We start from the raw sequence: 13,053 nt of genomic DNA on the forward strand, positions 1-13,053 counted from the left end.
TTGCTGGTTTTACAATATTTCCAATTTTGGCCTCTAGGGGAAAAACAAAAGACGATAGCGCTATGAGGTTTTCGGCATTAGCAGTTTCTCGAAAAACGAGATCATGACATGTAAGCTACTTTTTTTCTAACTCTTATAGTTTCCGAGTTAGCCTATTCGGACATCGAATTTGAACCACCCTGTACTTATTATACATTACATTTTTAATTTTTTTTTCTAGTTTTAGCTATGATTCAGTGCTAGGTTGTATATTTTTATTGAACTAACACTAGATCTAGAAACATTCGGGTTTAGCCGTCTAAAGAGACATCCGAATGTTTCTAGTTCTAAATCTATTACTGTTAGCTTCGATGTCAGAACTAAAACTAGAACTTTTACTTCAATGAAAAATAGATCTAGAACTAGAAAGCGTTAGATTGTTGTATATTTTTATTAAAATAAAACTAAATTCTGATTTTTTAAATGATTTTGACATACAAGTGTCATCGTAACGTTAAACGTCATTTTGACGTTTAAATTTACAACCCATTTCCCTAAAATGATACCAACCTAAATTTTTGGAAATCTTTTGACGAATGTCGAATATTTCTTACCAGTTTTTTCATAACTTTTTTTGATTTATAGGATTTCGCTACTTTTAATATTTTAATAAGATTTTTTTCATCAAATTAACTGATTTTTGAGTTTTTTTAATATCCATTTTTTTTAACGTTGACGTTTAATCCGTTTAATTGTCAAATTGACGTTTAAAAGTATATTTTTACATATTTTTGATCAACTAAAACTAGAACTTTACACTAGACCTAGAACTAGAAAGACGTAGAACTAACACAAGACTTAGAACTAGAATCATTCGGGTTTAGCCGAACGTCTCTCAAGACGGCTACACCCCAATAAAATTCTAGGTCTAGGTCTTGTATGTCTTCTTCATTTGTACGTCTTCTCATTGCCGGCAATGTTTCTGTGACCTAGAACCCACCATAGAGTAACATCATTGCTCCTAGCTAGTTCTCTCAGGTTGCTGGTATACTGATCAGTGCAAAACCACATGTGTAAGCCTAAATTGTCTTTAGAGCGGCCCGACTGTCTCTGAAAATATTTATGGATGCACCTTTCTGTCCATTTTGTAGGTTCAAAGTGGTTATGTCAAGCTGAGGAGCAATTTAATTTGGTCCACTAATGCCCATGCCTACTCTGGATCCAACTGTCTTCTCTTTTTAGTTGAAGCCCACCCTTCGCCCAATTATTCCTGCTTTTAAACATGACCTTATACGGCTGATTGAACAGCATAGAATATATTTATCAAATTAAAAAGAAACATATTAAGAAGAAATTCTTATTCTTTATTTAGAAAAAATAAAATATGTGGTATACATTATACCAAGTCTTAAATAAATGTACAAAAAAAAATGGTATTAATTGCATAAACAACTTAACCTTTTTAATATTTAAGGTTATGCGAATTAAATAATTATTAATTAATCGTCATAACCTCATTTAGGTACTTCAAACTTACATAAATATTATTAAAAAATATAAAACAAATTAAATAACAAGAGTTTTATCTCCGTCCCAATCAAATTTTTTTGATTTTCCTTTACGTTCATGTTCCCTCAAAGCACCGGGGGGTGTATTTTCACATTGAATGCCAAACTTGTTCTTTGTATTCACTTTAGAAATGGGAATTTTGCTCAAACGATTATTGAGCTTCTTTGGTTTATCAGCCACTTTTAATTTAGGCAATTTTTTAGTTTCAACATTAATGTTTCTAGCTGCCAATGGAGTTCTATTTGTTAATCTCAAACCGTTATCTTCTTTTTTATTTACATCTTCAGTTTCTTCATCTTCATAAATAAGATTCATCAATTTTTTATCGAAATCTTTTACTGTGTTCATCACAACAGTCAAATCTTTTGGTAAAGTTTCAATTTTTGGAATTAAATCATTTTCAGATTCTTGAAGGTCATTATCAACTATGTCTTTTATTTCTTCTTCTTCCAATTTAATCTCATCAACTTCTTTCTCAATTTCAATAATTTCTTTTTCTTGAATACTTACATTAATTTCTTTTACCATGTTTAGCTTTAAAGGTGATTTTTCTTTAAATGCCACGTCAATATCAGTTTCAACATAATCTAAATTAGTCTCTAACAGCCCAGATTTCCTTTTGTTTGCCTCAAAACTTTTCTTTTTATCACAAATTTCGTCAAGTTTCTCCTCAGTGTCTTCAACAAGTATAGGAGTCCTATTAAAATCTACTGTTGGTGATCTTGGATCAACATTTAAATACTTTAATCTCGGAGCATATTGAACAGCGCTTAAAACCCCATCCAAAGATGATTTATGTTTCAACATAATCGTCTTAAAACATGAAATAAACTTTATTTAATAATTAAACGCAATAATTAATTACTTTACCTCAATTGGAGTTCTAACAACATTATTACTTGGAGATCGAGGATCAAGATCGCGAATAAGATTTGTTTTAGGGGTTAAAATTGGAGTTGAAGGTACACTTCCTTCAGGAACGATTTCTTCCTTGACATCTTCTTGTATTTTACTCGCTTCTGTTCCCATGATTTAATTAAGTTTGACTGAGAATCGTTAGAATGTAATGAGATGATGATAATTTCTTAGTAAAAATGTAATTGAATGAGTTTTAAGACGTTATTTTGAACGAAATCGAAACTAATTCAGAATTGACGTTTACCAAATACGTTGAATTGAATATAACCGTTAAAAAGAATAAACGAAATTAAGTACCAACTTTAGAAGTTAAAAAGAAACTAAAATTATAGAAATGTTTTTTTAGCGAAAACTCAAATTTAATTATTTAGATTAAGTTGATTTTTTATTAGTGGATATATTGTGTTTTCAATATTTTCAATATTATTACAAAAGCAATTTTCAAATTTGACTTATAATTACCAACTTGACGTACAAATCAACATAACCTAAAAATGTTTTAATTTTTATTCTGAGTAAGTGTATTACTAAATAATTAAATAAATATTTTTGTATTATTATTTTTAGATATGATATAAACCAAAAATAATGGCAAGACACTTAATTAAATTTAGATGGAAAATTATTTCAATATCACTTTTTTTCTTCTTGTTAGGAAACTTGGTATCATTATTTTTCATACCAATAAACCAAAAATGCTATGTTAAAACCGATGAAGTCGCTCAAAAAGTGATAAATTTAGCACCACAATCACCTAATTTAGTCATACTGATCTTATCAGCACCTAATAATATCTTAAAAAGAAATTCGATAAGAAACTCTTGGTTAAATCTAATTAAAAATATACGTAAAGATCAAGAACACGTTCTAATTAAGTATTATTTCGTAATTGGTCATTTAAATTTACCAAAAATTGATATAAAGGGCATTCAAAATGAAAATAATATATACAACGACGTTTTAAATTTGCCGATTCAAGATTCTTATGGAAATCTGACATTGAAACTTATCACATCCTTTGAGTGGTTATTTAAAGACTCTAACATTGATTTTAAATACGTATTAAAATGTGATGATGATAGTTTTGTAAGAATAGATCATTTAATTCACGAATTAATTCATTTGGAAGTTATTTATTTAAAATCATCCATTGATGATGTTCGAAAAATTAATGAACACACTGCGCCATATATTAGTGTTAATATTCAGTCAAATAATGTTTCTTCACATGGAAATAGAGAATTATATTGGGGATACATGAATGGGGCAGCTACTGTTTTTAAAAAAGGCAAATGGAAGGAACCTTCATGGATTTCTTGTGATCATTATTTACCATACGCTTTAGGAGGTGGTTATTTAATTTCAAAGGAGATGGTTGGATTCATTTCGAGGAGTAAATATTATTTAAGGTATGTTAATTTCTTAATTACATGCAATAAAGTAAAAATAGGAAGTGTACAGAATAAAGCTAAAAATAAAGTTTTTTTTTAGTGTCGTTACAGTTTCCTGTAAATTATGGTACTTTAACTAAAAATTAAAAAAACATATTTCTCCTATCCAAAACAATGCAATCCATTAAATATTTCCGTATTAACAGTTGGTGTAATAAACATAATTATTTGTTTTTAAATACCAGAAAAATAATACCCCGTAATTTAAATACCGGCCCGTAATTTACAGGAAACTGTAAATTTCATTTCTTCGACGACACTAGACTTCCGTGGCGTTTAGAAATTTTATAAAAAAAGTTTATTTTTAGATGTATTCTAAAACAATAAGAAATAAACCTGTCGAACCCTATATTTTTGTAATCAGATGGTTGTTTCCATTTAAAAAGACGAAAATTTTCATATCTCAAAATCTAAAAACGAAAAAATTTTTTTGACTTCGTCATCAAATTCTCTGTAAAAAAGTGTCCATATAATGTCTTAATTGTAATACTCCACCTCTAATAATAACCAAGATAATTGCATTTGCTGGTTTTACAATATTTTAAATTTTGACCTCTAGGAGAAAAACAAAAGACGATAGCGCTTTGAGGTTTTCGATATTGGAATTTATTTAAAAAAATAGATCAAGACATGTAAGCTACTTTTTTTCTAACTCTTATAGTTTTCGAGATAGCCTATTCGGACATCGAATTTGAACCACCCTGTACATACTCAAAAGTGTTTTATTTAATTAAGATTTATAAAGTGTAAGAAACTCTCTGCTTAGTATGCTTAGTATTATGTTATTAGAAGTCATTTGTAAATTTTTTTGTCATTTTTAGAAATGTCCCAAAATAATAGAAAAATAATCAATTTTTTAACAAAATCCAATATTTGGAGAATTTATATTTTAATGGTTGCTATTATTATTATTGGAATGTCTTTAATTCCTATTTACATATGGAAAATGACTTACTGTTCAAACACTATTATTGTATTAATTTTAACAGCTCCAGAAAATGAGATTAAAAGGGATGCGTTAAGAAATACTTACATGGAGATTAAAAAAGTATATCATAAAAAATATGAAAAAATTATCTATTTAAAATATTATTTCATAATTGGCGACGAAAATTTACCTAAAAACGTTACAGAAAAATTAATTTTGGAACAATCAACCCAAAAAGATATCATTTTTGTCCCTGTTAAAGATAATTACGATAATTTAACATTAAAAATGATGGAAGCTTTTTGTTATTTACATAATCGTTTAAGTTTTTATTTCGATTTTAACTACATTATGAAATTTGATGATGATATTTTTGTTAATGTGGAAGAATTAGGACAAGAATTAATTCAAATAGAAGCAAAATATTTAAAATTAAAACTAAATTCGTATAAAAAATTAAATACTAAATATTTAAGTGTTAATCTTCAAAGTAATGGGAGAAATATCGGAGAAAATTATAAATTATATTGGGGTTTCATGATTGGGAATTCACAAATATATAAAAACGGAAAATATAAGGAATCTAATTGGATTTTATGTGATTATTATATTCCTTATGCTTTAGGAGGTGGATATATATTATCGAAGGCGATTATTAACTTTTTTGTTAAAAATAAAAATGATTTAAGGTAAGAATAAAACATATTTATAAGTTTCTATTTATCAATTTTGGGGATATTCTCTTGTACAATTTGGTATATGTAATAATAATAATAATAGTACTTTATTGACCGCAACAACCAACATAAAAAAGTTAAATAACAATATAAAGAAAAAAAATATATATAAATGAAAAATTCATTCTATATGTGAAACTAATTACAATCTGCGACCAATAGGCGGAGTCCAGATTGGCATCCATCGCGATGGAAGCCATCTGTTCAACTCAACCTAGAGTTGAGAATGACTAATAATTACATATTCAATTGTTTTCCGCAATTAAATTAATCAATTCAAATGATTCCCTATATAACCAATAAATAGATAACAACCCAATGTCAGAGCACTGAGGCAGAATAAGGATTATGTTGACCTATCTGAAGCCGAAACAAGGTGTTACGCAAGTTAACTTTAAAAACGGATAGACTTTTATTTTTAAATTCAGGAGGACAGGAATTATACTCCTTGGCCACATTATATGAAAAAGAGCGCCTAAAAAGAGCTTTCCTGTGAGCAGGAACGGCGATAGTATTTTTGTGTCTAAGATTCAAGTTATGAACATCGGTCCTATAGGTGATTTTATTATATAAGTAAGGTGGAGTCCCCGTAGTAATTAACTTGTGCACAAGACACAAGAACTGATGTTTGAATTTGTTTCTGATATTTAACCATTTTGCAGTAACCAATGTGTGACTAATATTTTCACGCTTACGAACGCCATACATAAAACGAAGACAGCTATTTTGAACCCTTTGAATACGATGAAGTTCATACCCAGTTAAACATGGACAATACATGGCAGCACAATGCACAAAATTTGACAGAACAAGTGTTTCGCACAAACGTTTCTTTGTAATTATATTTAAAATGTGTCGGTGTTGATAGAGGCAACTAAGAACACCATATACCTTTTTCACGCAAGCAGTGACATGACTGCTGAATCGCAGATTGCTGTCGACAAGCACACCCAGATTTTTTGACTTAGGGTACACTACCAGCCTCTCTCCACCCAAAAATATACCGACACTATCAGAGTCCAAGTTACCAAAGATGACTACCTTAGATTTAGTGGCATTGAGAGTTAGTGCCATCTTGTGCGAGCAATCTAAAATAGCGTTCAGATCTGCATTTATTTTTGAGCAAGCAGAAGCGAGGTGTTCCTTTGGAAAGGTTATGTAAATTTGGGTATCATCTGCGGACATGTGTATCGACGAATATTGAATGCACTTAGGCAACTGGGATGTATACAAGGAAAACAATAGAGGAGCCAGAATAGACCCCTGTGGCACTCCCACTCTCGCAGGCAGTGATGATGAAGATACATTGTTCAATTTTACTATCTGAGCACGATTGGATAGGAAACTTTCCAAAAGCAAAACCGCTGAGTCGGACAGACCAACATAGCGCAGAAGAGCTAAAAGCATGGAATGGTTAACCTTATCAAAGGCCTTACTGTAGTCCAGCAGTACAAGTATCCCACATAGACCGCCATCACGAGCTCTAATAATATCGTCTGTTACCTTTAATAGAGCCGTTGTACAGCTATGGTTAGGTCGAAAACCAGACTGAGAGGTGGGCAAGATGTTATGATCACTAATATATTTACGCAATTGGACCTCCATGCACCTTTCAAGGACTTTTGAGATAACTGGCAGGATAGTAATTGGACGCAGGTCCGCCAAACCTGCTGGATTTGGTTTTTTAGGCAACGGCATTACCAAAGCAATCTTCCAGGCTTCCGGGAAAATAGACTGTTCAAGACAGGTATTTATAATATGTACAATGTAGGGCAATATTTCAGGGAGACACATTCTTATAAATGTGATGTTCAATTCGTCTGCAACTTGGATAACAGCCGCCAACTACTCTTTACATCACTAGTCACAAATGTACTATTTAAGAAAGATTTCTTTTCTCGTCGTATTGCAGAAGTCGTTAAATTGCGTAAGGACTTGTAGTAGTCGAAGTGCGCTATTAATTTAGTTCTTTTATATCGAGATAAGGCTCTATCCCTCAGCGACATCATTAGTTTTATTGTGTCCGTTAACCATGGTGCAAATGGCCTATGTAATCTGAGTGACCGAACCGGTGCATGAAAATCTAGAAGTGCCAAAAGATGAGTGTTTAAAAAATGTACTTTCTGATTAACATCAGTTATATGATAGATTGCATAGAGTGGTAACCGGGATAAATCACCCTTCAGACTATAGGCATCTATGTTTGATATAGGTCTACAAAATTTGGTAATCCGAATGGGCCTTGAATCAGAAATAGTAATGTCACATTAAACAAGATTGTGGTCTGACATATGCATCGGTATGCTTGCCTGGTTAATACAACCGTCCGGGTAATTCAATAATCCGAATATTTCTAGTTCTCGGTCTAGTGTTAGTTCTAATATTGCACTAGCACTATCACTAGAACTAGTCGTCTTGAGAAACGTGCGGCTAAATCCGAATGTTTCTAGTTTTCGGTCTAGTGTTAGTTTTAGTGATAGTGCTAGTGTAAAACATAACAACCAAGTCTGAAATTCTGCCAAAACTTGCAATGCAACATTTGACACAATTGTACAAACTGATACTATTGCCAGCGAAATCATAAACGTCCATAAATTATGAAACGTATCCTTAAAAGAAAAGTCAATTACTTTTTGCTGTGTCAAGATCATGAAAGTTACAAATTTCATTATTTATATATAAATATGTGTCAAAGTCATTTTTTTAATTTTACACGAATTGATTATTTAATGTTTTAATTAAAAATGCCCAAAATTAACTCCAGTGATGAACGTTCACAAAGCCGTAAATTGAAAACTTCAAAACAAATTCTAGCGGTGTCGATTTTTCTAATCCTAACGTTTAGTTTTTCCGTTCTCTTCGTGGAATATCGCACGCCAAAAACTGGGTTGTACAATCACATAAATTCGTATTGGATGAAAAGATCCGATCAAATCGATTTGGCCGTTCTGTTAAAATCGGAAATAAATCATACCAAACAACGCGATGTTATAAGAAAAACTTGGGCCAAAATAAATGGAAATTTATCACTCAAAGTGATGTATTTTTTCGTGATTGGTTATAAAAACGTTTCGGAGTCGGATTGGAACGAATTACAAGAAGAAAACAAAAAATTCAAAGATGTTTTAACGTTTTTATCGAACGATGATTTTTCAAGAATTTTTTGGGATTTTATTTGGTATTACGATGTTGGTTTTGTAAAACACGGATTTAAATATTTATTGAAATGCGATGATAGTTGTTATGTTAGATTAAAAGCATTAACTAGAGTTTTAAAAGGATTTGAAACGAATTATTTAGAAGGAAATTTAGATAAAATTAACGAAAGTAATTCTGTTTTTGAATCGGTCGAAATTAATAATGTTAAAAACGATAATTACGGACAATTAAAAAAAGATTTATATTGGGGATATTTCAATAATTTTGAAATGATTTCTTACGCTTTTAATGGGGGTTACGTTTTATCTACACAAATTGTGGGATTTTTGGCAAATAATAAAAATTATTTGAGGTACCTATTCTATTAAGTCAAAGCAGCGTCTATTTCGGTGTATAAATAAATTGTATTTTTTTTTATAGATATTACCACTCTGAAGATGTAAGTGTTGGGGCTTGGTTAGCTCCAGTTAATAACATCGTAAGGATACACGATCGGCGTTTCGATACAGAATACGTAAGCAGAGGGTGCCAAAATTATTATTTAATTAGACACAATGTTTCGCCGGATGAAATGATGGAAATGTATAAAAATTTGAAAGAAAAACGACAACTTTGCACGAAAGAACAACGTAACGTTAAAGAATATCTTTATGATTGGTCTGTAGCACCGACTAAATGTTGTAATCGGGTTTTATAAAAAAATTGTTGTATTTATTTTTATTTGTATATTATTTACTTTATAATAAAACTTAGATTATACACATTTTTGTGTCTTCAAGGACATTGAGACAGTGGCAGAGAGGGAAGGTAGAATAGGGAGCTGAAGGAAAAGTAGGCTGAGAAGATTAAGGAGTTGAAAGAGGAAAAGGAGGTGTGGTGATACTTAAAGAGGATGAGGAAGGGAAGAGAGGAAATCAGCAGAGATATACAAATGACTGAATGGAGAACCTACTTCATGGGCTTGTTGGGAGGGGTGGAAGAGAGAAGACTGGGAGAGGGAGAGCGAGGGGTGCAAGGAGGAGAAGAGATAACAATGGAAGAAATGGAAGCAGTGTTGATGGCGCCAGGAGAGGATGAGATCCAGAATGTGGCATGGTTGGAGGCGACGGAGACAGTGAAGAAGAACTTATAGAAGGTAATAAACGACGACGTAGGGATAGGGGAGAGGTTTCCGGACAGGTGGAGGATGGCGATAATATGCCCACTGTATTAAAAGGGTAGTGAGCAATTATAGAGAGATCATCCTGTTGGACACAACTTTCAAAATTTATGCAAAGATACTGCTGGGGAGGTTGGAAGAGGAAATGTAGAGGGGGGAATTGGTGCCGAATGTGCAGGCGGAATTCAGGAAGGGAAGGGGGGAAATTGACAATATATACATACTGAAATACCTGGTAGATAGGGAGTTGCACAAGAAGGGAGGAAAGTTGTATGGATTGTTTATTGCCCTGAAGTCTGCATTCGATAACGTGGATAGAGAGAAGTTGTGGGAGAAAATGAGGAGGAGAGATATCACAGAACAACTGATAGAGAGGGTGAAAGAGATGTACAGGAAAACGATGGCCAAGGTTAAATTGGGGGAAGAGTTAAGCGAAATATCCTGAACGACAAAGGGATTGAGACAGGGGTGCCCGCTTAGTCCCACACTATTTGCAATATATACGGCGGACCTGGAAAGGAGACTTGTGAAGGAGCAAATGGGTGGGGTGGTGATAGGAGGAACAAAGGTGTACGCCTTGGCGTATGCGGACGATTTGGTGGTCGTGGCTAGAGAGGCGGTGGAGATGATGAGGTCCCTGGAAAGATATTTTAAGGCGAAGGGGTTGGAGGTAAATGTCGAGAAAACAAAGATAATAAACTTCTGCAAAACCCAGCTGGGTAGCCGTGGTGTTAAGCACTCGACTGGCCAGTCTGGGGGTTACAGTGATGGGCGCTGGATAAATACCCGGCGGGTAGGTATTTCTAAAATGTGTATTTATACGGGTATTTACCCCGGCCCAGGGTAAATACCCAAACAGTGGGTATAAAAGTGTACTCACTGTATACCAGTAAAAATATATCAGATTCCAAAAAAAAATGAAGAGGAAGATGATGAGGGCGTTGACTACGAGGAATTGTCAACAATCAAAGACGTATTATCATTAGACGAATCTGTCGTAATTTAGATTAGATCAAGTTATTATGATTATTGTCATCAAGCACCCTCTGCGTCCAATGTTGGACATAGACCTCCCCCATTCTATTCCATTCGATTGTATTCTGTGCTGTCTGAATCCAATTGTTGGTCATTCTTTTGATGTCTACTTCGTCTGTTCGCTCGCGGTCTCCACTCAAGCAACCTTTTTGTCCACTGCTCATTCTTCATTCGCGCGACATGACCCGCCCAGTTCCACTTAAGCTTTGTGATAATGTTGACCACATCATTTACGCCACTTCTTCTTCATAGGTCTTCATTTCGTATGTAGTCACTCAGAGTTAGACCCAGGATCGACCTCTCCATCTATCTTTGCGGTACCTTGGACCCTCCTGGCAGTGGCTACCGTTAATATTAAAGTTTCGGAGCCTCATGTCATAACCGGAAACACGCATTGATTGAAAGCCTTTTCTCTTGAAGATGTCTCTAAGTTTCCCGTAGGCTGTCCATACGAGTGTGACCCTTCTGTTTAGTTCGCTTGTTTGATTATCTCTCGATAAACGAACCTCATAGCCAAGATATACATAACTGTCAACCCTCTCAATCTCATTATTTGTAGATGTTAGAGTTGGAAACGAGATTTATCATAAATTTTGATTTCTCCTCGTTGATATTTAACCCGACTCTTGCACACACCTCCTTTAAGTCGTTCAAAATTAGTTTAATCTCTCCAAGGCTATCCGATATAAGAACTATATCGTCCCCGTAGCGCAAATTACTTAAACATTTGCAATCAATGTTTATGTCTTTTTGGGTACAATCCAGTTGTTTAAATGTACTCTGACGACTGTGATGAACAATTTGGGTTCAACAGTGTCTCGCCTTGTTTTATTCACAATAAGTATTTTACTACTTTTACTCTCTTCAGTACTTTCATGCAATTTTACCGTCATTGTAGATGTTATAAATAAGTTTGGTATATCGATAATCGACTCTGCATTCTTGAAGTGCTTGCCAAACTGCCATCAACTCAATGTAAATTAAATTTTATAAATACCTCTAAATACCCATCTTGGGTAAATACCCCCAGGTATATATCCAGGAAATTTACCCTTGAAAATAAATACCCGGGTATTTAACAACACTGGGGGGTCACAGGTTCGATTCCCGCCGTGGCACTGTTTACGGAATAAAAAATTGTGTTTATGTGGTGATGGTCTATCCTTTGTTTCTTCTGTGTTGTCCATCCCCTTTCTGTAAGGGAATCATATCCTGAAATATTTATAAATATACGCAGTAACTGGGCAATAAGGACTAAAGTTTCCAAAGCCCAAATCCATCCTTCCTAGTTTATCAAATCCAATCCAATCCAACTTCTGCAAAGGGGGGGAAGAAAGAAGGAGGAATGGAGGTAGCAGGGAAGAGAGATAGAGCAAGTGAAAGAGTACACGAACCTGGGATATGGGTTCGCGGAAAATAATACGGTAGGGGCGCACGTGAGGGCGATGGCAAAAAGAGCGAAAAGAACTCTTGGAAGGGACGTGGGAAAAAGAAAAGTTATGTTTGATGGCTTGGTAAGGAGCACAATGATGTACGGCGCAGAAGTATGGGGATGAAGAGAACAAGGATTGCTGGAGGGTATACAAACACGGTATTGGAGATGGGTATTAGGGTTGGCAAGGGAGACTCCAGGGTATGTAGGGAGAGAGGAGGTTAAGGTGGATACAGTAAGGGTGGAGGCTGGGAGAAGAGCAGTGAAGTATGAGGAAATGATAGACGCAAGATCCTGGGAGAGTGCTGCAGGGAAATTAAGGAGAGGAGGCTGATCTATGGATAAAGAGACAGGGAAGAATATTATAGAAGGATATTCACTAACTGGGATCGAAAACAGAAGAGCGGAAAGAGGTGAAACTGAGAGATAAGGACAGGGACATACAGTGGCAGGAAAGAAGGTCACAGATACGAGAAGGGAGATATAATGAAAGATATGGGGTGATAGTGACAGTGAAACTGCTAAACTAATTCTTGATGGAAGGGGATGATGAAGGGAAGAGATTGGTGACCAAATTACGCTGTGGCAATGAGTGGAGTGTGGTATAGGCTATGTGGAGAGGATTAGGAGACGCTGGAACATATGTTGAGAGGGTGTAGTAAGCTAAGGGAGGAGGCAAAGGACAG

The 13,053-nt window shown here is 34.1% G+C and overlaps 3 protein-coding genes across 4 annotated transcripts; 2 read left to right on the plus strand and 1 right to left on the minus strand.

Annotated features, from left to right (window-relative positions):
- Window positions 1-1,322: 1,322 nt before the first annotated feature.
- On the minus strand, window positions 1,323-2,738 carry LOC111424940 (repetitive organellar protein-like). Its single transcript, XM_023058680.2, has 2 exons — window positions 2,419-2,738; window positions 1,323-2,361 (listed from the first exon to the last, which is right to left on the minus strand). Exons 1-2 carry the CDS (start codon window positions 2,575-2,577, stop codon window positions 1,546-1,548), a joined length of 975 nt encoding a protein of 324 aa, XP_022914448.1. The 5' UTR covers window positions 2,578-2,738; the 3' UTR covers window positions 1,323-1,545.
- A 143-nt stretch (window positions 2,739-2,881) lies between these two features.
- Window positions 2,882-9,504, plus strand: LOC111424934 (beta-1,3-galactosyltransferase 6). Of its 2 annotated transcripts, XM_023058671.2 has the most exons (3): window positions 2,882-2,981; window positions 3,034-3,875; window positions 9,162-9,504. In XM_023058671.2, the coding sequence occupies exons 2-3, from the start codon at window positions 3,055-3,057 to the stop codon at window positions 9,436-9,438; spliced, it is 1,098 nt and encodes a 365-aa protein (XP_022914439.2). In that variant the 5' UTR covers window positions 2,882-2,981; window positions 3,034-3,054; the 3' UTR covers window positions 9,439-9,504. The 2 variants fall into 2 exon arrangements, with proteins under 2 accessions (XP_022914439.2, XP_022914441.2); XM_023058673.2 differs by lacking the exons at window positions 2,882-2,981; window positions 3,034-3,875 and adding an exon at window positions 8,232-9,093.
- On the plus strand, window positions 4,704-8,105 carry LOC139430310 (beta-1,3-galactosyltransferase 6-like). The gene is made up of 2 exons (XM_071197107.1): window positions 4,704-5,534; window positions 8,033-8,105. The coding sequence occupies exons 1-2, from the start codon at window positions 4,741-4,743 to the stop codon at window positions 8,091-8,093; spliced, it is 855 nt and encodes a 284-aa protein (XP_071053208.1). The 5' UTR covers window positions 4,704-4,740; the 3' UTR covers window positions 8,094-8,105.
- Window positions 9,505-13,053: the final 3,549 nt, after the last annotated feature.

Source organism: Onthophagus taurus, chromosome 6 (assembly GCF_036711975.1).
Source record: "Onthophagus taurus isolate NC chromosome 6, IU_Otau_3.0, whole genome shotgun sequence".
In the NCBI taxonomy this organism is placed as follows: Eukaryota; Metazoa; Arthropoda; class Insecta; order Coleoptera; family Scarabaeidae; genus Onthophagus; species Onthophagus taurus.

Excerpts from the sequence above, each read along its gene's own strand:
- LOC111424940 (XM_023058680.2), bottom strand. The coding sequence starts at position 2,577 with ATGGGAACAGAAGCGAGTAAAATACAAGAAGATGTCAAGGAAGAAATC. Across the intron at positions 2,362-2,418 it reads TTGTTAGAACTCCAATTGAG|ACGATTATGTTGAAACATAA; the intron begins GTAAAGTAATTA and ends TCATGTTTTAAG.
- LOC111424934 (XM_023058671.2), top strand. The coding sequence starts at position 3,055 with ATGGCAAGACACTTAATTAAATTTAGATGGAAAATTATTTCAATATCA. Across the intron at positions 3,876-9,161 it reads AGGAGTAAATATTATTTAAG|ATATTACCACTCTGAAGATG; the intron begins GTATGTTAATTT and ends TTTTTTTTATAG.
- LOC139430310 (XM_071197107.1), top strand. The coding sequence starts at position 4,741 with ATGTCCCAAAATAATAGAAAAATAATCAATTTTTTAACAAAATCCAAT. Across the intron at positions 5,535-8,032 it reads AAAAATAAAAATGATTTAAG|TTTTCGGTCTAGTGTTAGTT; the intron begins GTAAGAATAAAA and ends GAATGTTTCTAG.